General features: G+C 41.9%; 1 protein-coding gene across 1 annotated transcript in view; it reads right to left on the bottom strand.

The window, feature by feature from the left end:
- The window catches only part of LOC121319190 (proto-oncogene tyrosine-protein kinase Src-like), an 81,118-nt gene that overhangs the window by 11,936 nt on the left and 46,091 nt on the right, over positions 1–23,091 (bottom strand). Inside the window, exons 7-8 of the mRNA XM_041256385.1 lie at positions 7,204–7,353; positions 3,090–3,245 (exon numbers count right to left, since the gene is read on the bottom strand). Of these exons, the coding sequence (XP_041112319.1) occupies positions 3,090–3,245; positions 7,204–7,353 (306 nt within the window). The remainder of the gene's footprint in view (positions 1–3,089; positions 3,246–7,203; positions 7,354–23,091) is intronic.

Raw genomic sequence — 23,091 nt, 5'->3', positions numbered from 1 at the left:
GGACTGCCTGCTGAATTCTTAAAAAAAACTGGAATGTAACAGAGACTTGCTCCACACCCAAGGAACCCTCCGCTGCCGTAGGGCAGTGATCACATTGCTGCCCAAGAACGGGGACCGGTGCCTGCTTAAAAATGCTGTATCACCTTTATTTTCCGATTTAAAAATAATTTCAAAATGTTTGGCAAACAGATTTATAATGAGTAGCGCTCGATTTTCGATAACTTGTTTTTAATTTGTGACATTTTATCTGTAACAAATATGTGTGATTGTGACAGGGTAGCCAAGCTGCGACTTCAGGCCAGAAGCAGGAACATAAACAAGCAGGCAGGTACTGAGAGGCAAAGGCGTGGCGGTGCCATGTTTATTTAAACACAAAAATAAAAGGTTTAAAACAGAAAGCACTGCTCACAGAGCAAATAAAACAGATAAACAAAACAAAGTCTCAAACACAAAATAACCTTAACTGAACAAATATGGTGCTGGACCTTCCAGCACTCATAGCAGCTGTTTCGTTTTGTTTTTGCTTTCCTTCTCCCATCTCTCTCTCTCACACACGTTCCTCCTCTGAACAACCCACCTCTAAACAGGGAGAACTGCAAGCTTATATATTGTTAGCCGGAAACACACAAATTGCACAAGTTTATTAACTGTTTGAGGGCCAATGTCGGACCCTGTCCGACATCATCGAAAAGACGTAAAGCACAGGTCTCTAGTCGTTTAAGCCGAGAAAACCATTCAACAGCCGAATGAGACCAATAGGATCCATATGAAACCGAAAAAAAAAAAGAAAAAGGGGGGTGTGCGAGCAATAGTCCTAGCAACTGCGCCATACAGAGATAAGCAGACATAAACAAAGGAGGCAGCTGCTTCCGCATCCAGCACTCAAAGAATATCACTGACATTTGCAGAGATTTTTGAGATGTTATGTTATGAGATGTTTGAGTGATCAGGAGAGGATTTGTCAGTATGCACGTCTATAAAGAGGTATGTGAAAAATACAGCGAACACGGGGTGGGGCTTGGCTGGAGATGCAGTACTGATGTCGCTTAGCATTGCAATGCCCTTTAAACCAGTTTTACTCGGGGGGGGAAAAAAAAAAAAAATTAAACAGAGCGTGTAAAATAAACAGCGTGTGTGAAAATAAATTGGACCTGACGTGCCTGACAGGCGCTGAATAAATAGACTGCAAAGGGTTAATGTGGATGGGACTTCCCATCCACGCTGCAACAGAAATACAAAAACCCCACAGCTACGCCATCGCATAAATACAATAAATAAATCATAATACAAAACACAAAACAATAAACTGCACAGGGGTAGAGGAGTACTCCGTTCTAAAATAAATTAATAATCATGTACAGGGCTCCTCGCTCTGTTCTGATCCCCTCCCTTGTGCAATGCACATTTGGCCATTAATGGCCACCTCCCCCCTTAGTCTCAAAGTCATGGAAGAGGAGAAGCAAGGTGTCCATGGGGGCGGCCATGGTGGGCGGTCCTTCATCCCTCACTTTTTTGTGGCTGGCAGCTCCCTTTTCCAGAGCTTCAGCTACACGATCTCTTGCAGCGAAACTGCTCTAGGGGTAGCTGGTCTCCTGACCTCCCCACCCCTTCATGGTCAGCAGCTCCCCTCTGTGGGGCTCCAGCCACAGTATTTCCTGCTGTCATGCAGGACTGGCAGCGACCCCAAGCGAAGCGGCGCACGCAGCGACCCCAGGCGAAGCGGCGCACGCAGCGACCCCAGGCGAAGCGGCGCACGCAGCGACCCCAGGCGAAGCGGCGCACGCAGCGACCCCAGGAGAGGCAAGGCAGGCACCCCTGGGTGGCGACGCGCTGCATCCATGGGTGAAGCAGAGGTGGCAACCCCAGGTAATGGTGGCAGCAGACCCTCGGGAGGCCACCGTGGCAGGGAAGCTCCTCGCCATGAAGGCGCTTCACATCTCCCTGTGATGGAGCCAGGACTATTGGTGGTGCTGGGGTTAGCCTTCGTCACAGCCATTGCAGCTGGGCGGTTTTCCCTCGTGCTCCCCTGCTGGTGGAGGTGGGAGCAGCAAGCAATACTCCCACAGGAGCTGTCCAGGGGAACAGGGAAGAGGCAGGACCCCATCTTCACAGGGCTGCTAGTGTCTCCAGCACTAGGTGAGGGGAAATGGAGGACACTGCTGCAAATTAATACAGTTTGAGACCACCCTTCACACAGCAGACAGCACAAGACTATCAGCTGTGAGTGAAAGCACTTGAGTCGAGCCAGCTGCAGGGGCTGGTAGACTCCAGGTGGAGGGCTGGCTTGTCTGTGAAGAAGAGGCGGAGGCCTGTACAAGCTACCCCTCTCCAAGTGTGCAAAGGGGACCTGCAGTGGAGGATCCTGCGTTGTATTGTGTCCACTGGCAGGTTTCTCCAGACTGGACTCCAGCATCAGAGCGGAGTGCTGTTTCTGCTCTGCATAGACAGTAATCCATGCTTACAGTGAATGTGAAAGGCTGGGGCCACTCATCTGTCTCCTACAGGTCTCCTGCGAGGCCTGGGCATGTTTTTTTAGTAAATACTTATTTATTTTTGGCGTCCCACAAAGTTTTAAGATGAAAATCAGGTGTGATTTGATCAATTTTATAAACTGGCCATTTTAATGACTCGTAAGAGGCGGGCTGGCCGATGTCGAGGTGCAGTTCAGGTCAATAACCTGGAAGGGTGCCAGGAGAGGTGATATGTGGGAGACGGGAGGGAGATCTTTTTGTGGTTATATATACTTTTTTTTTTTTATTTTAAAAATAGTTTTGCTTTTTTATTGTGTTTTTCTTTATTTAATTATCCTTTTATTTGTGTAAAATACATTTAAGGAAAACACAGCGTTTTGGGATTTTTCTGTTGATGTGCTGGAGTTTCGGCTGATCCCCGGAGCCAGCAGGAATCTTAATTTTGTTGTGTTTTGTCTAACTGCATTCTAATGGGATGTTATGATTAAAAAGGATCTTAAAAGTCTGTCTCTCTCTCTCTCTCTGTCTCTCTCTCTCTGTGTGTGTGTGTGTCTGTCTCTCTCTTTCACTGTGTTTCTCTGTGCATATCTCTCTTTCTGTGTCTCTGGCAGTGCTTACCCATCCAGACCTCCCCGAAGCAGCCTTGTCCCAGTTTGAGTTCCAAACGCAGAGACTCCCTCGGTATCTCCCAGGCATCCCGGGCCAGTCCCTGAGTCTGGGGCTTCAGTGTGGGGCACACCTCGGTCAGACAGTGGCACAGTCCGTCTGCGTGTTCTGGTGGATGACACAGGGAGATGCATTTACCTTTTCACCTTGCCAGAATATCCACGGCCTAGAAAAACTGGTTTCAGAAAGTAAACTTGCTTGATATAACACCTACTCTACATTTACATAGACACAGACAGAAGGTCGGACTGGAGTTGAAAGGTTACAATCACATGGTTTCAGTGGAATGAGGAAGGCTGTTCAGTGCAAGGGAGCGAGGATTCTCCAGACAAGCTCATATAGCAAAGACAAAGAGATATATTGAAGCAACAAAACTCTGCATGCAAGCATTAAGACAAGGGGTAGGTGGAACAACAAGTAAAATGACTTTGAATCTAGAAATACAGAAATGCTATCCAATGTATCCACATGATCCCTTGGACTCCCACAGGTGCTCATTGTGTGGGTGCAGGGTGAGACTATCACAAGCACCATGTTGCCGAACTTGGCTGGTAACAATCAGCTGGAGTGAGCTTCAGCAACCCCTACTGGTCAGGTTGCCTTCCAGTCTTTTTTATTTATTTGGCAGAGGCCTTTATCCAAGGCGACTAACAGGTGTTACAGAGCAATATAAGGTTACAATGCAAGTTCATCTCGAAGTGGAAGAAATCCATTTGCAGGTAATTACACCATTCTTGCCAGTTCTGACCAACTCCACACATGAATCCCTATACCAAAGAAACGATAATGATATATTTTGACGGGCAGTTTGCAGAGTTGCCAGGATTGCGTGCTTCCTTGGTGGTTTATGCACTTGACTACTGTGGTGTTGTCTGTAAAGATGAGGATCTTCTGGCTGTGTGAGGTGATGTATTTCACAGCGAGGAAGGGTGCCAGGAATTCCAGATAGTTGATGTGATGCACCCTCTGATGCAGTGACCGTTTTCCTACAGGTCCCAGCCTGGGTCCCAGCCAGGAGGTATCTGTGTGAAAGTGTGGGTGACTGACCCCCCCCCCCCAATACTGCCTCCTCTGCTGCTTGTGGTGGGTCTGGGAGGGTGGGACTCCATGCTGCTGGGAGGTACCGTTGAAGGCGTTTCATGTACAGGAGAGAGTCTTGGACCAGATGTATAACAGAGGTGATGTGGCCAAGGAGGGTTTGGAAGGCTTTGGCAGGGGAGCATAGAGCTGATATTCCATCTGAGGTTAGTCTGACTTTTTTTAACCTCGTGTTAAAAGTGGCGCCCAGAAAGTGAGTTCTTCAGATGGATTTAGCTGAGATTGAGGCATATCAGGAGCCCCAGGTGTTGGAATAGGGCTATCTCTGTGTCCCTGTGTTCTGCCGTCTGGTGTTCTGTACTTGCCTTTAGTAGCCAGTCGTCTGTATTTGGAAAGACATGGATCCCTTTCTCTCTTAGCGCTGCTGCTGCCACTGCCTTTGCCTCTGTGAACACCCTGGGAGATGTGGATATTCCAAAAGGTAGGGATTTGAACTGATAGCTATTGTCCTGTACGGGGTAGCGAAGGTCTTTTATCAGATCTAGAGAGATGAGACAGTCTGAGGGGCTGACTGATTTCAAGATGTTCCTTAATGTGATCAACCAAACTGGTTGAGGTGTCTTAGGTCCAGCTCTGTTAGCGATAGCTGTCTTCAGTGCGAGGGCTGGCTAGGTGGGTAATCCAGCTGTGTTAGCGATAGCTGTATTCGGTGCGAGGGCTGGCTAAGTGGGTAATCCAGCTATGTTAGCGATAGCTGTATTCGGTGCGAGGGCTGGCTAAGTGGGTAATCCAGCTATGTTAGCGATAGCTGTATTCGGTGCGAGGGCTGGCTAGGTGGGTAATCCAGCTATGTTAGCGATGGCTGGACTGCTGTGTGTACAGAGCGAGAGAGAGAGAGACAGAGAGAGAGGAGGATAAAGAAAGCAAGTGGAAAGCATGGCAGGGGGGCACACAGTTGCTCTTGCCTTGGTTGTCAGTGTTTCAGCTGGATGCCACTCTGTTGAAGTGCCGGTTTTTGTTCTTTTTATTGTTTTGGAATGTAGCTAGTTTTTGTTTCATGATGGTCTGTTTTTCAATTTATTGTTTTTGAAATTGTGTATAAAAACACTGTTTTGCCCTTCTCTGGGCGAATTCACGAGAAAAAAAAATGGATGGGGATCCTCTTCTCTGCCTCACCTATATCATCTGGAGGGGGGAGGTACATGGAGATGTACCCCCCTCCCCTGCTTCCAAAGCCAGCTCCTTCTCCTCAATGGTGGAATCATCTACCCATGGATATCAAGACTGCTCAGACCTTGACCATCTTCCAGAGCCTCCTCAAGACACACCCGTGCAAGACAGCATCTGAAAACCTCACAACTCTCGACTACAATGGACTACGTCACCACTGCCACACCATCACCCTCACAACTCTCGACTACAATGGACTACGTCACCCAGTTGTACCAGTACTTGCATCAGCTTGTCCTCGCACTGAACTGCTCCACACCTTGCCGTAGTCTACTGCTGCTCTTAATTATAACTATTTCCTGAATCTTGTACTTGATTGTACTCTTAAAGGTATTCACATTTTTGTAATTGCTCTTATTTGAAATTATTATTTCCATTTATTGTACTTATTACGTGCTCTTAATGGAATTTATTCTTATAACCAAATATTTGTCTGTACTTTAACTACTTAGTCGAAATCTCTTGAATTTAATTTACTGCATTCTTTATTTTGCTTATTTGAATTTTCTATGATTTTTGATTTATTTGACTCATTTGTCTTATCGGTAATTGATTTGATTGTTACTGTATAAGGCGCTAACTAAATTAACAAGATCTGTAATTTGTCCTGGTTCTAACTCATGTATGGAGTGAAGGCCTTCGTGTTCCCCAAAACAGGACCACAACGTTACTGGGGAGGAGGATACGGAGGATCATGTTTGGAGTTTGAATGTGTTCCCCTGCACTCACTGCGGTAGTCAATGGGATGGATGTTTGGAGTTTGAATTGTGATCCCCTGCAACTAACTCGCTTAAGAAGTAAATAAATAAATAACATGTAGTTGGAATGTGTTCCCCTGCACTCACTGCGGTAGTCAATGGGATGGGAGGATCATGTTTGGAGTTTTGTGTTCCCCTGCACTCACTGCAATAGTCAATGGGATGGGAGGATCATGTTTGGAGTTGGAATGTGTTCCCCTGCACTCACTGCGGTAGTCAATGGGATGGGAGGATCATGTTTGGAGTTGGAATGTGTTCCCCTGCACTCACTGCGGTAGTCAATGGGATGGGAGGATCATGTTTGGAGTTGGAATGTGTTCCCCTGCACTCACTGCGGTAGTCAATGGGATGGGAGGATCATGTTTGGAGTTGGAATGTGTTCCCCTGCACTCACTGCGGTAGTCAATGGGATGGGAGGATCATGTTTGGAGTTGGAATGTGTTCCCCTGCACTCACTGCGGTAGTCAATGGGATGGGAGGATCATGTTTGGAGTTGGAATGTGTTCCCCTGCACTCACTGCGGTAGTCAATGGGATGGGAGGATCATGTTTGGAGTTGGAATGTGTTCCCCTGCACTCACTGCGGTAGTCAATGGGATGGGAGGATCATGTTTGGAGTTGGAATGTGTTCCCCTGCACTCACTGCGGTAGTCAATGGGATGGGAGGATCATGTTTGGAGTTGGAATGTGTTCCCCTGCACTCACTGCGGTAGTCAATGGGATGGGAGGATCATGTTTGGAGTTGGAATGTGTTCCCCTGCACTCACTGCGGTAGTCAATGGGATGGGAGGATCATGTTTGGAGTTGGAATGTGTTCCCCTGCACTCACTGCGGTGGGAGGATCATGTCACTCACTGCGGTAGTCAATGGGATGGGAGGATCATGTTTGGAGTTGCAATATGTTCCCCTGCACTCACTGCGGTTGTCAGTGGGATGGGAGGATCATGTTTGGAGTTGCAATGTGTTCCCCTGCACTCACTGCGGTAGTCAGTGGGATGGGAGGATCATGTTTGGAGTTGGAATGTGATCCCCTGCACTCACTGCGGTAGTAGCTGACCAGCTGCTGCAGGTTGCTGAACTGCGTCCGTGACGTGATGTAGAACCCGCCGCTGTCCAGCTTGCGGATTTTGTAGTGTTTCACATTCAGGCCTTTCGTGGTGTCGTAGTCGAGAACTGAGAGACAGTACGCTCCTGTCACGGAAAGATAACAGATATGCCATTAGCTTCATAGCACAGGGAGTAAGGTACACTGAAAAAGTTTGAGGAGTGTTCTGGAAAACCTTGACCCTGCATTTTTCAGTTGTCAGAAAGTTGCACTTGTTTTTTTATTAAGAAGCAAGGATAGGGTATCAAAATTATTTCATATGTTTGTGTAACTGATATGGCCCAAAGTGTTTTAAATCATCACATAACCACTAGCCAGCTGAATGTGAGCATGACATTCACAGCAAGGTTTGGAATACAAGCTGTATAAAGACAATACATCTTTAACTGTGTGTCACGTTATAAAATACAAGTGAATACAATCTGAGCTATCTGCGATCCCCCGTTTTAAACTATCCCTTAGGACCCCTGCACACACCTCTCAAACCGTCCCTTAGGACCCCTGCACACACTTCTCAACCTATTCTGCAGAGCCCTGCACACACTTCTCAACCCATTCTGCAGAGCCCCGCATGGATGAATGACAAGCTGCGTTTCTACAGTGCTGAAAGAATAGAACCAGTAGCTTTTCTACACTGACAGCTGGCCTGACCAGACAAACTTCCAACATGTCAGCATGCACTTCTTCACCTGAGGAGTCAATGAAGCGAAGCAGAGTTATACATCATGTGAGGCATGGGTGCAGCACCACAATGAAGAGTCACAGATGAAAACGCTGTGACTTCAGACTGCTTTGCTAGAGTCAGAAATAGCCTTGGGATATTTAGCAGAAACTTCAGTGACCTATTTCTGTCTATCTCACTTTCACTCTCTCTCTCCCACCCCCACACACAGCCTACTGTGTCTCTCTCTACATTCCCACTCAATTCACAAGGACTTGCACACAAACACCACCACTGTAAATAACATGATTGTGACAAAGACTGACTCATATTCACAGCATTATCACATAGAAATGTGTGCCATACAGATTCTACCTAAAGAACGTCCACAACAAGTAAGGGCTTGGTCATGAAGAAAATCAAAGTGTTCAAAAACTATTCTTAGAAATGAAGTCTTATTGGTCTAATATTCTAATCCAGAGTACAATGATTGATGATAACTGTTTGATAAATTCAAGGGTATTTTTTATTTCTCACTAGTTTTTATATTATTAACCTGACAACACAGGAGTCACTGAAGAGAGATAAGAAAATAAGAAAGTTTTCAAGCAGCTTCTTGAAGGATCCCAGGGTGTCAGGTTCAACAACATTACTGGGGAGTTGGTTCCAGATTTCCATGATTCTCTGTGTAAAAAAGTTCCACCTATGTTTTGAATGCCCCTTTATCTAATCTCCACTTGTGATCGACCCCTGGTCCTTGTTTCTTTTTTCAGGTTGAAAAAGCACCCTGGGTCGACATTGTCAGTACCTTTTAGAATTCTGAATTCTTGAATCAGATCGTCACGTAGCCTTCTTTGTTCAAGACTGAATAGATTTAATTATTTTAGCCTGTCTGCATATGACATGCCTTTTAAACCCGGAATAATTCTGGATAAGGGATGCTGTGTCTCCTCAATTTCAAAGTTAATTTACACACACACACACACAGTGGCTTGCAAAAGTATTCAGACCCCTGACCAATTCTCTCATATTCTTGAATTGAAATTTCGGTCTGTTTGATATTTTATTTTTAAACACTGAAACTCAGAATCAATTATTGTAAGGTGACATTGGTTTTATGATGGGAAATAATTAAGAAAAATAAAAAACTGAAATATCTTGCTTGCATAAGTATTCAACCCGTGCTGTGGAAGCTCCCAGTTTACACCGATGAAAGAAACTGCCCTAACGAGGACACAATTACCTTACCATTGGCCTACACCTGTGAACCATTAAAGTTAACGTCACATTTTCTGGCTAAAAACCCCACTGTTGAAGGATCATTGGTAAGGCTGTGAATCTGAAGGAAAATGAAGACCAAAGAGCATTCTACAGAAGTTAAAGATAAAGTAATACAAATGCATAGATTAGGGAAAGGGTACAAAATAATATCCAAGTGTTTGGATATCCCAGTGAGCACAGCTGGATCAATAATCAGGAAGTGGAAGCTGCATCACACCACCCAGGCACTGCCAAGAAAAGGCCATCCCTCAAAACTCAGTGCTCAAACAAGAAGGAGACTTGTGAGAGAAGCCACAGAGAGGCCAACAATCACTTTAAAGGAGCTACAGAGTTCAGTGGCTGGGAGTGGAGTCGCGGTGCACCAGTCAATCATATCAAGAGCTCTGCATAACACTGGCCTGTATGGGAGGGTGGCAAGAAAGACGCTGTTACTCAAAAAGTAGCATCTGAAAGCACGTCTGGAGTTTGCCAGAAAGCATGAGAGTGACCCAGCTGCTTCCCTGCTTCCCTGCGATGTGGGAAAAGGTTTTGTGGTCAGATGAGACCAAGATGGAGCTTTTTGGCCAAAACTCAAAGCGCTATGTGTGGCGCAAACCTAACACTGCCCATGCCTCAAGACACACCATCCCTACAGTGAAGTATGGTGGTGGCAGCATCATGCTGGGGGGATGCTTCTCATCAGCAGGGACTGGGCATCTTGTTACAACTGAAGGAAGAATGGATGGAGCAAAACACAGGAAAATACTGCAAGAGAATCTGCTTCAGTCCGCTAAAAAACTGAAGCTTGGGAGGAATTTCACCTTTCAGCTGGACAATGATCCCAAGCACAAGACCAAAGCAACATTGGAGTGGCTCAAGAACAAAAAGGTGAATGTCCTACAGTGGCCCAGTCAAAGTCCTAATCTCAATCCCATTGAGAATCTGTGGCACTATTTGAAAATTGCAGTCCACAAGTGTTGTCCAACCATCCTGAACAACCTGGAGCAAATCTGCCAAGAAGAATGGGCCAAAATCACTCCGACACTGAGTGCAAAGCTGGTACATACTTACCCCAAAAGACTTAAAGCTGTTATTGTAGCGAAATGTGGCTCTACCAAATATTAATGTGTGTGTGGAGGGGGGGGTTGAATACTTATGCATCGAGTCTGTCTGGGATTACACGAAGAGAGAGAAGCAACTGAGGCTGCCTAAATCCACAGAAGAACTGTGGTTAGTTCTCCAAGATGTTTGGGCCAACCTATCTGCCGAGTTCCTTCAAAAACTGTGTGCAAGTGTACCTAGAAGAATTGATGCGGTTTTGAAGGCAAAGGGTGGTCACACCAAATATGGATTTGATTTAGATTTTTCTTCTGTTCACTCACTTTGCATTTAGTCAATTGATAAATATAATCGATTAACATGTCTATTTTTGAAAGCATTCTTACTTTACAGCATTTTTTCACACCTACCTAAAACTTTTGCACTAAAACTTTTGCATATATATATATATATATATATATATAATATATATATATATATATATATATATATATATATATATATCTATATATATATACACTAATAAAAACATAAAAAAAGTCTAAAATGCAAGAACAAACTGAGAAAGTTTTTTTTTTTCCCTCCGAGGAGACAAGCCTCCATTGTAAACTCCTATGTGCTATAACCACACACAGTGCAGTACTAGCAATGGCAGATGAAGCAGTCTGATCCGGGTTTTAATTGGAGGAGCAACTCATACCCCCCCGGCCTCCCTGCTACTGTGTGTTTGATCAAGAGTGAAGTGCCAATGCAAATACAAACATGACTACACGTTGTCTGAGTGAACCCACCTACTCTACCAGTTCAGCAGTGTGTGCTGGAAAGCCTTGTCAGAACATGGGTCAGGTAAGGGCGCAGTGGCAGCCTTACCTGACAGTTTCCCATCTTGTAGAATTGTCAGTAAAACATATTTTGTGTGTTTAATATCCATTCTTTTTTCAATGGAAGGCTGATTTTAAAATATGATATTTATATGCAATGGAAAGAGATCCCTCCATTTAGATTGTCGTCCTCTCTGTATGTCAGTGGTGTCAAACATATGGCCCCCGGAGCGATGTCATCCAGCCAGCGGAATATCATATTTTTATTCAATAAGTTACAGGTAAAAAAAAAAAAAAAAAAAAAAAAAAAAAAAAAAAAAAAATGAGTGCTGGGACAAATACCTGAAAAACTTTTTTTTTTGACATGTATTCAGCAAAGTCAATGTCCATCAGAAATTATTTTATCTGCATGATATTTTTTATGTATTGTCGCGGAGGACAGTGGTGGGATTCACTCTGCTGGAGCCACTGCTCACTTTCCCTTGCTTGTCATCTGCTTGCTATTGTCACTGCAGCTGTGAGTGGGGGGGGGGGGGGGGGGGGGTCCTGCCGTCCCGCCTGGTGGGGGGGAGGGGGGGGGGGGGGGGGGGGGGCGGGGGGGGGGGAGGGGGGGGGGGGGCGGGGGGGGTGCCCTATTGGTAGGCGTGGGGGGAGTGGGGGGAGTGTCATGCTTGCTCTGACTGTCATGCAAAAACAGAAATAAAACAGTGAGTATTTATTTATTTATTTATTTAATTGTATAACGCCTTCTTTTTCACATTTTATTTGAAGTGTTTACTCAAGTTAAAAACTAATGTTATTACTTTATGAAAAAATGTCTATGGCCTTTTGTTTATTGCAAAGACACAATGGCAGGGATTATTTTTTTTAAAAAGTGTTGTACACTTTATTTTAATTGAAATACACATAAGATTTAACTATTGTATTGTGTCACTTAAAGACACGATAACACTTGTCACTACAAAAAAAAACTTTTCCTGGTATCACTGGTGTCGTAACTCGAACCATGTGGTCGCCGATTGACAGCAATCGCAGCAACATGACAATTAGTTTTGAAGGAATTCGCTGGAGGCATGTTTGCACATGTGTTCTAAGAGGTGACAGTGAGTAAAACATTTAGGGAATGTAAATATGCTATGTATGCTCATTTTTGTTAAATACAATAACTTTTAGGTTTTGGGTTTGTCTTTCTGTTTTTATAACTGTCACCTGGCCCATGCCAAGCACCATGGTATCGGATCAGGCCCGCCGAATGAAATGAGTTTGACATCCCTGCTGTATATCTTCAAGTAAGCTATTTTTTAAATTAATTGATTTTTATAAATTAGTGGTGCTACTCTTAGTTTTTGTATAAGAAAAAGTCTCTACTATTACAACCAACACTCCCAAGTAGGATCACACTGTAGATCCCTTACACACACACACATTGTAGATCCCTTACACACACACCACATTGTAGAGCCCTTATACACAGACACCATACTGTAGATCCCTTACACACAGACACCACATTGTAGATCCCTTACACACACACCACATTGTAGAGCCCTTATACACAGACACAGTTTTACGCAACCTGTTTTTTTTTCAATTGTAATTCAACAGCTATCCCCTAGATGTCCCTGCAGCCACTCAAGTTAAAGTAATCAAATTCACCAAAAAGAAAAATCAAGAGAGACCTAAACATGGAGTCAAAAACATTGCAATCAAAAAGCATTTCATTGAGCGAACGCGCGCAAAAATATCCACTTGGTATTCTGTACACCGATGGGATATCATTTATTTTGCAAAAACCTGCAATTTATCTTTGGCTCACACTCGAAAGCCAACAACAGACCGACATTTATCATCAGAAAAACAGAAAATGAAGCGACAGCGTGGGAGAAGCACAGGCGTGGAAAAGTGCAGAGCAGTTTAGAAGCAGTTTGAAAGCCTGTTGACAGCTGCAGATGAAACTAAACTTCAAAAAAAAAAAAAAAGAATTAACATGGTCTTCAAGCCAGTAATCTGTGACACCTGCATGATGTGGGAAATCCGAGAAAACCCAGCAGAGCTAAACCACATGTGTGTAAAGTGCCGCACAATCCAGGACTTGCATAAACTAGTAAGTATGCTAGAAATGGAGCTGGAAGAAATGAGACAGCAACAAGATCTTGAGAAGCTGGCACACCCACAATTCATGGAAGTCTGCACCACCCCTAACAGACTGAAAGCCACCAGGGAGATAGAAGGTCAGAAAAGCTGGGTTCAGGTAGGCAGAAGCAGGGAAAAAGAAACTTTGTCAAACACAACCACCAGAAATGAAAACATCCAACAAATTTGAGCCACTTCAAAATTGATGAGCAAACCCAACATCAAGAACCCTATTAACAGTGGGGACCAGACAGCAAAAAGAAGGGAGGTCATGATTGTTGGGGACTCCATATTGAGAAACACAGCAAGTTCAGTTCACAGTTAGGACCCCCTTACTACAACAGTGTGCTGCCTTCCAGGAGCCTCCATCACGCACATCACTGAGAACGTGGACAGGCTCCTAAAACGAACAGGAGACGACCCGGTAGTAGTCGTCCACATCGGTACAAACAACATTGGAAGAGACAGACCAAAATCACAGCAAAACAAATTCTGAGAGCTAGGAAGGAAATTAAAAGACAAGACCAAAACTGTGGTATTTTCTGGGATACTGCCGGCACCTTGCAAAGGACCACATGGACAGCTGGAAATAGTTAATCTAAACGCAAGGCTGAAGACGTGGTGCACACGGGAAGGCTTCACCTATCTTGATCAATGGACCACATTCTACAACAAGGACTATCTGTATAGATGGGACGGACTGCACTTAAATAAAAAGGGAACCAAATCTACTTCGAGAAAAGATCCTTGAGCAGGTTCAGAAGCATTTAAACTAGAAAGGGGGGAGAAATCAACAAAAAAAACAGAAGGGAGACCACATTAAAACAAGGACAACAACTCAGCTAAGACAAGCATTAAATGTATTTATCTAAATGCTAGAAGTATCAGAAACAAAATTTTAGAACTTCAAGCTACTGCACTAACAAGTAACTATGATGTGATAGGTGTTACAGAAACTTGGTATATTATATTTGTCCCCATAATATTTGTGGGTATACACTATATAGGAAAGACAGGCAGGACAGAAGAGGTGGAGGGGTAGCACTATACATAAACAGTCTAAAAGCCCAGGTGTTAAACCTGGACAAAGAAAATAAAGCCGAATCAATATGGGTCAGAGTAATGGACAAAAATTAAAAGGGCATAATAATAGGAGCATGCTATAGACTGCCAGATTCAGACGGCGAGCAAAATAATCTGTTATACAATGACAATAGGAATGCGTTTAGCAAAAGGGGAAGTCATACTAATGGGGGATTTCAACTTCCCCCATATAAAATGGGAAAACCTGGTGGGTAGCACGATGGACGAAATTGAAATGGTGAAAATGACAAATGAATGCTTCCTAACACAATTTGTCAAGGCACCGACTAGAGGGGAGGCATGACAGAATAACTAAAACAGAGGTCGGAGAACCACTAGCAAACTCAGACAACAACATGGTCTCATTTGAAGTGCTTTTTAAAACCCCAAAAGTAATGACTAAAGCTAAAGTTTACAATTTTAGAAAAGCAAACTATGAAGGTATACAACCACAGAAAAAGGATGGCTGTTCTTCAAAAATGTAGTACTAGAGGCGCAAAACAACTACATCCCTAAAGTAGACAAATCTAAATGTAAAACTAAATTGCCAAAATGGTTTAATAGATCAATTAAAAAAAAAATTTCAGCGAAAAGGCACTTTATAGAGCGTTTAAAAGGGACCAAGAACAAAGTACACAGAAAGAGTACACAGAACTGCAAACGCAAGTCAAAAAAGAAGTTAGAAAGGCCAAGAGAGAAATAGAAATGAACATTGCTAAGGGGGCTAAAACCAATTCCAAAATGTTTTCCCAATATTACAGCAGCAATAGACCATTCAAAGAGGAGATTAAATGTCTAACAGATACAAATGGCAAAATCATAGATGAAGAAAAAAATAGCAAATATATTAAATGACTACTTTTCACAAGTTTTTAACAAATGGGGGTACAGACAACATGCCCCACACGTCATCCAGTTCCTATCCAGTTTTAAATAACTTTAGCATAACCGAGGCAGAAGTGTTAAAGGGACTAGGAGCTCTTAAAATAAACAAATCCCCTGGGCCGGATGAGATCATTCCAATAGTACTCAAAGAAATGAAAGAAGTTATTTACAAACCACTAACCAAGATCATGCAACAGTCTCTTGACACAGGGGTTGTATCGACAGACTGGAAAATTGCAAACGTAATACCGATCCACAAAAAGTGAAACAAATCTGAACCAGGTAACTACAGACCAATAAGCCTGATTTCTATTATATGCAAACTTATGGAAACTATAATAAGATCCAAAATGGAAAATTAACTATATGGTAACAGTATCCTGGGAGACAGTCAACATGGTTTTAGGAAAGGGAGATCGTGTCTAACTAACCTGCTTGATTTTTTTGAGGATGCAACATCGATAACACCGTGTAACAATTTTTTTATTTTTTTGGTTCCTGGGTAGTAAGTGTTATTTCCTAATTGCTTATGCCTCAAAAGTATAGAAAATGGCTATTATTCCCCACAAACTTTGCTTTTGTGACCAGGACAGTGACATTTCAAAATATCACTATTTCCAATGGGAAAACAGGCAAATGTGTGTCTTTTCGTTCACATAAAGTCAGAAAAAACAACATATGAATCCAAGTTAATATGTATTTATACTAAAGTAATACAAAAATGACTACAAAAGATTTAGAAGCAAGTAGTTTTTCGAGATTTACGATTATACTGTATTTACTGATCAGTATTAGGTCCTCTGCAATTCCTAATCTACATTAATGATTTAGATTCTGGTATAGTAAGCACTTGTTAAATTCGCAGACGACACAACAATAGGAGGAGTGGCAAACACTGTTGCAGCAGCAAAGGTCATTCAAAATGATCAAGACAAGATTCACAACTGGGCAGACACATGGCAAATGACATTTAATAGGGAAAAGTGTAAGGTACTGCATGCAGGAAATAAAAATGTGCATTATAAATATCATATGGGAGATACTGAAATTAAAGAAGGATGTTATGAAAAAGACCTAGGAGTTTTTGTTGACTCAGAAATGTCTTCATCTAGACAATGTGGGGAAGCTATAAAAAAGGCCAACAAGATGCTCTGATACATTGTGAAAAGTGCTGAATTTAAATCAAGGGAAGTAATGTTAAAACTGTACAATGCATTAGTAAGACCTCATCCTGAATATTCTGTTCAGTTCTGGTCACCTCGCTACAAAAAGTTTATTGCTGCTCTAGAAAGAGTGCAAAGAAGAGTGACCAGAATTATTCTGGGTTTAAAAGGCATGTCATATGCAGACAGGATAAAAGAATTGAATCTATTCAGTCTTGAACAAAGTAGACTACACTGCGACTTAATTCAAACATTCAAAATTCTGAAAGGTATTGACAGTGTCGACCCAAGGGACTTTTTTGACCTGAAAAAAGAAACAAGGACCAGAGGTCACAAATGGAGATTAGACAAAGGGGCATTCAGAACAGAAAATAGGAGGCACTTTTTTACACAGAGAATCATGAGGGTCTGGAATCAACTCCCCAGTAATGTTGTTGAAGCCGACACCCTGGGATCCTTCAAGAAGCTGCTTGATGAGATCCTGGGATCAATAAGCTACTAACAACCAAACAAGCAAGATGGGCCGAATGGTCTCCTCTCGTTTGTAAACTTTCTGATATTCTTATGTTCTTATCAAAGATTGACAGCTATAGGACAGCGTCCTCCAGTAAAAAACTTAAGGGGAAAGAAAATTATAAACGACAACGAGATGTTATTTTCAATTTGACAGAGGCATTTGTTTGTGCTAATATTCCCCAAGAAAAAATGATAATTCCACACTACGTGCATTTCTGAACAAACATGTAATAAATGCAGGAGTAATTCCAACAGCAGGTCAACTGAGAAGGAAATAGCTACCCCAAATTGTTGAGTTGCACAAGATGAAAATTGTACAACTGGTAAAGGTGTCTGACAGTGTATCTGTAGTTACTGACGAGTCTACAAATGTAAAGATGTTTTGCATATTTTGTTTGTTCTCCAAGGACTATCGAATACCTTCGAATTGAAAGTAGTATTACCCAATACAGTTAATCTGCTCTCTGAATTACTCATCGGTGGCACAGGGTACTGTGAAATGTTTAAAACTCATTTTAAGTTAATTTTAACAACGTGACTAGATTTTTGTCTGATAATGCCAGTTACATAATCAAGGCATACAATAACATTCTTCAAGGTTTACTGCCAAATACACTACATTTGACTTGGAATGCCCACAAAATAGCCTTTGCCAGCAATATCTGGGCATATAATTTTCCGAAAGCAGACAAGCTGGTTGCAACCGTTTAAAAAATGTTTTAAACATTACCCACGCGGAAAACTATGTTTTAAAGACCACCTGACAGAAGCAATCCAACAAGGAGGCTGTACTTTACCCCTAAAGTTGCCACCACAGCCATGCCAACACAATGGGGCACTTGGTATTCTACTGATGAATATCTCTCCAAATACATCCCTTTTTAAGCAGGCTTCGAGGAAAATGAAATGCACATTTCACCAAACACTGTAGTGTTAAAAGGACTTCCAGAAATTGCTTAAAGATGTGTAAAGTTTAAAATCTCAACTCTTCCTAATTGCGACGCATTACAAGGGACTGGTGGATCTGATTCAGTGGTTTGAAAGCCGTGAAGTGAGAGTCCATCAAACATACAATAAAGTTGCAGAATTAATAAATACATACCAAGCAATGGCACAAGAGGTACACAGCACAGATGCCGCAATAAACAAACAATGTGTAAAAACCTTACATGATGTTCCTGAAAAACTGACTAATTACTACAACCTGGATCAATGCAAAAAAACTCCCACTTTTTACTAACCAGCTCATAACTTTGATGACAGTAAGGTTAGTCAACTCACATTATACTCTATTCCAGGATTTGATGCCAACTGTAAATCAGAAATGGACAAATACCAACCATATGCAAAAGACAACTGCAGTAGAATGACTCTGAATGAATTTTGGATTAAAGCTGAAGAATTATTTCCCAATTTAACAGGAAAGGCTAAAATGCATTTGTCAGTTGTTACCAATTCTGTAGATACTGAAAGAAGCGTTTCTTCTTACGGCCAAGTGTTTATAGAACAACGTCAATCTATGAAAGAAGGCAGGGTTAACCAGCTGATGATGTTTGAGTTTAACAGCAACATTTCATGCATGGGATATTTTCTTTCATGAAACTGTAAGTGACACAATGTGCTGCTTGCGAACAACCATGCATTATTATTATTATTATTATTATTATTATTATTATTATTATTATTTGTAACACACAGTGCTGAGAAAAAGTTTGAGAACCCCAACGATACTCTTGGAAATTCCATAGTTTTACCATGATAGCCTTCTTGAATCAAAATCTTCTCTTTAATATCCAATGGGGTTTATATTAACCAATTCCATGTTTTTTAAAACAAAACGATAAACGTTATCCGCCCCACAATACTAAAACATGGTTTCAGCTGTGTCTATAGCTTGCAGCTGCTGCCTCATTTACCTTCCGGGTCAATATGTTCCTGCAACAGAGTCTCACTTCCATCCAGGCTGACAGACTTCCCGACCTCGGAAAGGAACTGTCAGGCCAGCCTGTCCAGATGCTTTTCCTTTCGCTATTTAGCACCCTCACAGGTTGAGAGGGAGATTTACAACCAGAACTCATTGTATTTCTGTCAGAACCTCAAAAAACAGTTATTGATGCTCATCAGTCTAGAAAGGGTTACAAAACCATTTCTAAATATTTGGGGCTCCACCAATCCACTGTCAGACTACAAATGGAGAAAGTTCAAGACCACAGTCACTCTACCCAGGAGCGGTCAACCTACCAAAATCTCTCCAACAACAAAGCGGAAAATCATCAAGGAAGTCACAAAGAACCCCAGAGTAACATCCAAGGATCTGCAGGCCACTTTGCCTTGGCTAATGTGAGTGTTCATGACTCAACTATCAGAAAAACACTGAACAAGAATGCTGTTCATGGAAGGATAACCACTTCTCTCTAAAACGAACATTGCTGCCTGTCTGAAGTTCGCCAAAGAGCACATAGATGATCCACACAACTTCTGGAACAATGTTCTCTGGACAGACGAATCAAAGGTAGAACTTTTTGGCTTCATTGAGAAACGTTATGTTTGGCGAAAACCAAACACTGCGTTCAAACAGAAGAAACTCCTCCCAACCTTCAACCATGATGGTGGGAGTGTGATGGTTTGGGGCTACTTTGCTGCCTCAGGAATGGGACGGCTTGTCATCATTGACACAACCATGAATTCTGCATTGTATCAAAAGATTTGAGAGGAGAATGTCAGGCCACCTGTCCGTGAGCTGAAGCTGCACAGAAAGAAGGTCATGCAGCAAGACAATGATCCTAAACATAAAAGCAGATCTACAAAAGAATGGCTACAGAAGAAGAAATTCCACGTTTTAGAATGGTCTAGTCACAGTCCGGATGTAAACCCCATCGAAATGTTGTGGCAGGACCTCAAGCGAGCTGTCCATGCAAGGAAGCCCTCAAATGTCACAAAGTTGAAGGAGTTCTGTAAGGAGAAATGAGCCAAAATTCCTCAAAACCGATGTGAGAGACTGACCAACAGTTACAGGAAACACTTAGTTGAAGTCATTGCTGCTCAAGGGGGTGACCAGTTACTGAATCTAAAGGTTCACATGCTTTCTCACACATGGATATTGAAGGTTGAATAATTTGTGGATAAAGAATGGTTGAAAACATATCATGTTTTTGTGTCATTTGTTTAATCAGGTTATCTTTATCTCCTATTAGGACTTAGATTAAGATCTAATAACATTTTAGTAGGTTTGAATATGTGAAAAGGGGTTCACAAACTTTTTCTCTGCACTGTATCTTCTTGTAGGGGATTTAGTTGTTTTTTATTCAATTGGAATTTTACTCAGTCCTGTACAATTATATTAAAAAAAAAAAAAAAAAAAAAAAAAAAAAGCTTGCTTACTATCTATGAGAACATTTAGTTTAGGTTTCTCTTACAGAGAAATTACAAACAAAGCAGGTAAATTACAGAAATTTTAAAAGAAATCAAACCGATATTAAGTAGTAATATTTTTCATTAAGAAAAACAACTGCATCACACTCAACTAGCGTTCTCTCTCTTCTTCTTGTCCCGCCCCATAGCAACAAACACACACTCCTGATTCGCTTGTACAGTACTCCCCCTGACAGCGTTTGTAATTATTTTATTTATTAATAAAAGGCCACCCTCATATAATCACCGCCCTTGTTTAAGGGGTGCAGTCATTTAAATTTAAAATAAACGCCATGGCGCCAAACTGAAGTAATACAGAATATATTTATAAAATGGCTTGGATGAATCAAGTGCTGTGAATGGCAGAACAAGACCACACAACGTGCGGTAATAATTGTCTTGCCACATGGCTGTGACATCACAGACCAACTTACCTCCCTGATCTATTCATATTATAACACCTTAATAGTAACAATTTTAAATCACTCAACAATCTGTTGTCTTTTTTCATCTCTACCTAAGAATTACAGACAAATTGCCAAACATACTGTGGTATTTATTTAGTCAACAGAACAAAGAAAACTGAGGCAAGCAGTAGCAGTAACCCTATTCCAAAGCCACCTGAAATATCAAAACGCAAGTCTCACTCAGCATGTAATATACTGTATATGCTGCAGAGGCACCTACTTATTAAACTAAATAGCTCATTATAAAACTGACTAGCGAGACTGACTATGCAATACTTAAACTTGACACAACAGATAACATCTCATCACTACCCTCCGATTTCAGAAACATACTTAAATTTAAATCTTTCCTGCTCTCTTATGACACAACTGTTGAGTTTTTAAACAAGTTGGGGTTCGGCATGGAATTCTCTTGTGCTCGCCGCGGACGGGAAGGACTGCAGCACTGCAGCATTGCTGTAAACCAGCAATCTAATGCTGGTTTACAATCTAGGGAAATTATGCCAGTTAACAGCATCGGTGTAAAAACAGCCTCAGAAATTATTTGTATAATTGCATAATTTCTTACAATAAACAAAAAAACTAAACAAAACACTCTGAGCCCCTCCCTTGAGTGCCAGTGAAGTGCAGTGTTTGGCTGTTCAATGAATCCTCCCTCAGATGTGGGAAATAAATCTGCTTTCAATTCACAAATGTAATTTCATCTCAAAAAATGCTACTATAAATGGCAATGTTCAATGTAATACTTAAGGCAAATAAAAAAGTACAAAATATGTTACAATCAAACAGTCTTCAGGGACTTTTTTCTCAGTGGAAGGATACAAAATATATTTCTGATTTTTTTCCTTAAAAATGCTATTTTGTGTAAATATTTATAAAAAAAAATATTTATAAAAAATTTTATAAACAAAATAACCAACTACAGGGTGTGCGGTAAGACAATTCTTACCGCACTTCCTGGGTGATTGAAGGCACAAGGCCGCAGGCCACGAACGCACCCAGGGCGTGAGGTAAGAATTACTGCACACCGTGGAGTGGGTTATTTCTTACATATTGTGACAGAGACGATGGAGGAAGTCTACAGGAGGAGAAAAATTGTAGTCCAGGACGGGTTACAGGGACTACATTTCCCAGAATGCCACGGGACTGCAGGGAATTGGATGCAACTGAGGCTGATTAAGTCATCAATAACAACAAAGGAAACTTGCAATCAAGGCTGCTGATGAAGGACAAGCCATGTACACCCAAATGAGCATCAAGTGTACAATTCAGGGAGAAAGGTACTGTGAACTTGTGTAAGTTTAAAATGGGTTTTGGATGCTAAACGTTTTAGCCCTCCAGCCGTAGTTAGACCAGAAGTTAGTTTAGTTTAGCGATCTAAAGTGAAGTTAGGAAATTATTCTTATAGGCGGATTTCTTGATTCTTACAAGCAGAGCATTTTAGCATGGTTAGTATAGGAATGATTTTGTTTCACTGGTTTTGATCACTATATGCGGTATACACACACACACTCTACCGGTCAAAAGTTTTAGAACACCTCCATTTTACCAGTTTTTATTGAAATGTATGCAGTTTAATGTCTCAATGTACTCTGAAATTAAAGCATACAACAAATAAACAACTGGACATAAAAAAGAAATTATGGAATAGTTTTGTTTAACAAAATTTAATCTAAATTTTGGACTCAAAGTAGCCACCTTTTGCAGATATAACAGCCAAACATACTCGTGGCATTCTTTCTATAAAGGAAATCAAATATTGTTCGGAAAGTTCTTCCCAACACTGTTGCAGAAGTTCCCACAAATGTGTTGCATTTGTAGGTTGCTTTGCTTTCACCCTTCTGTCCAGTTCATCCCAAACCAGCTTGATGGGGTTTAAGTCTGGAGACTGTGCTGGCCATTCTATGACTTGAAGCCTACGGTCTTGTTCTTTTCTTCTAAGGTAGTCCTGACATAGCCTGAAGGTATGTTTTGGGTCATTATCTTGCTGTAGGATGAACCCCTGACCAACTAGGTGTATCCAGAGGGTATTGCATGGTGCTGCAAAATGCTGTGGTAGCCGTTTTGGTTCAGGGTGCCACTCACTCTGTGCAAGTCGCCGACTCTGGATCCAGCAAAAGAGCCCCAGACCATCACGCTTCCTCCTCCATGTTTGACAGTTGGTGTCACACACTGAGGAACCATCCTTTCGCCTACTCGACGGCATACAAAAACCCTGCGTGATGAACCGAAGACTTCAAATTTTGATTAATCGGTCCATAAGACCACCTTCCAGTCTTCAGTAGTCCACTGGTGATGCTTCATGGCCCAGGCAAGCCTCTTTTTCTTATTTTGCCATCTTAGCAATGGCTTTCTTACTGCCACT

This window comes from Polyodon spathula, chromosome 8 (assembly GCF_017654505.1).
Source record: "Polyodon spathula isolate WHYD16114869_AA chromosome 8, ASM1765450v1, whole genome shotgun sequence".
Taxonomy (NCBI): domain Eukaryota; kingdom Metazoa; phylum Chordata; class Actinopteri; order Acipenseriformes; family Polyodontidae; genus Polyodon; species Polyodon spathula.
This window is presented reverse-complemented; position numbering and strand designations above follow the sequence as displayed.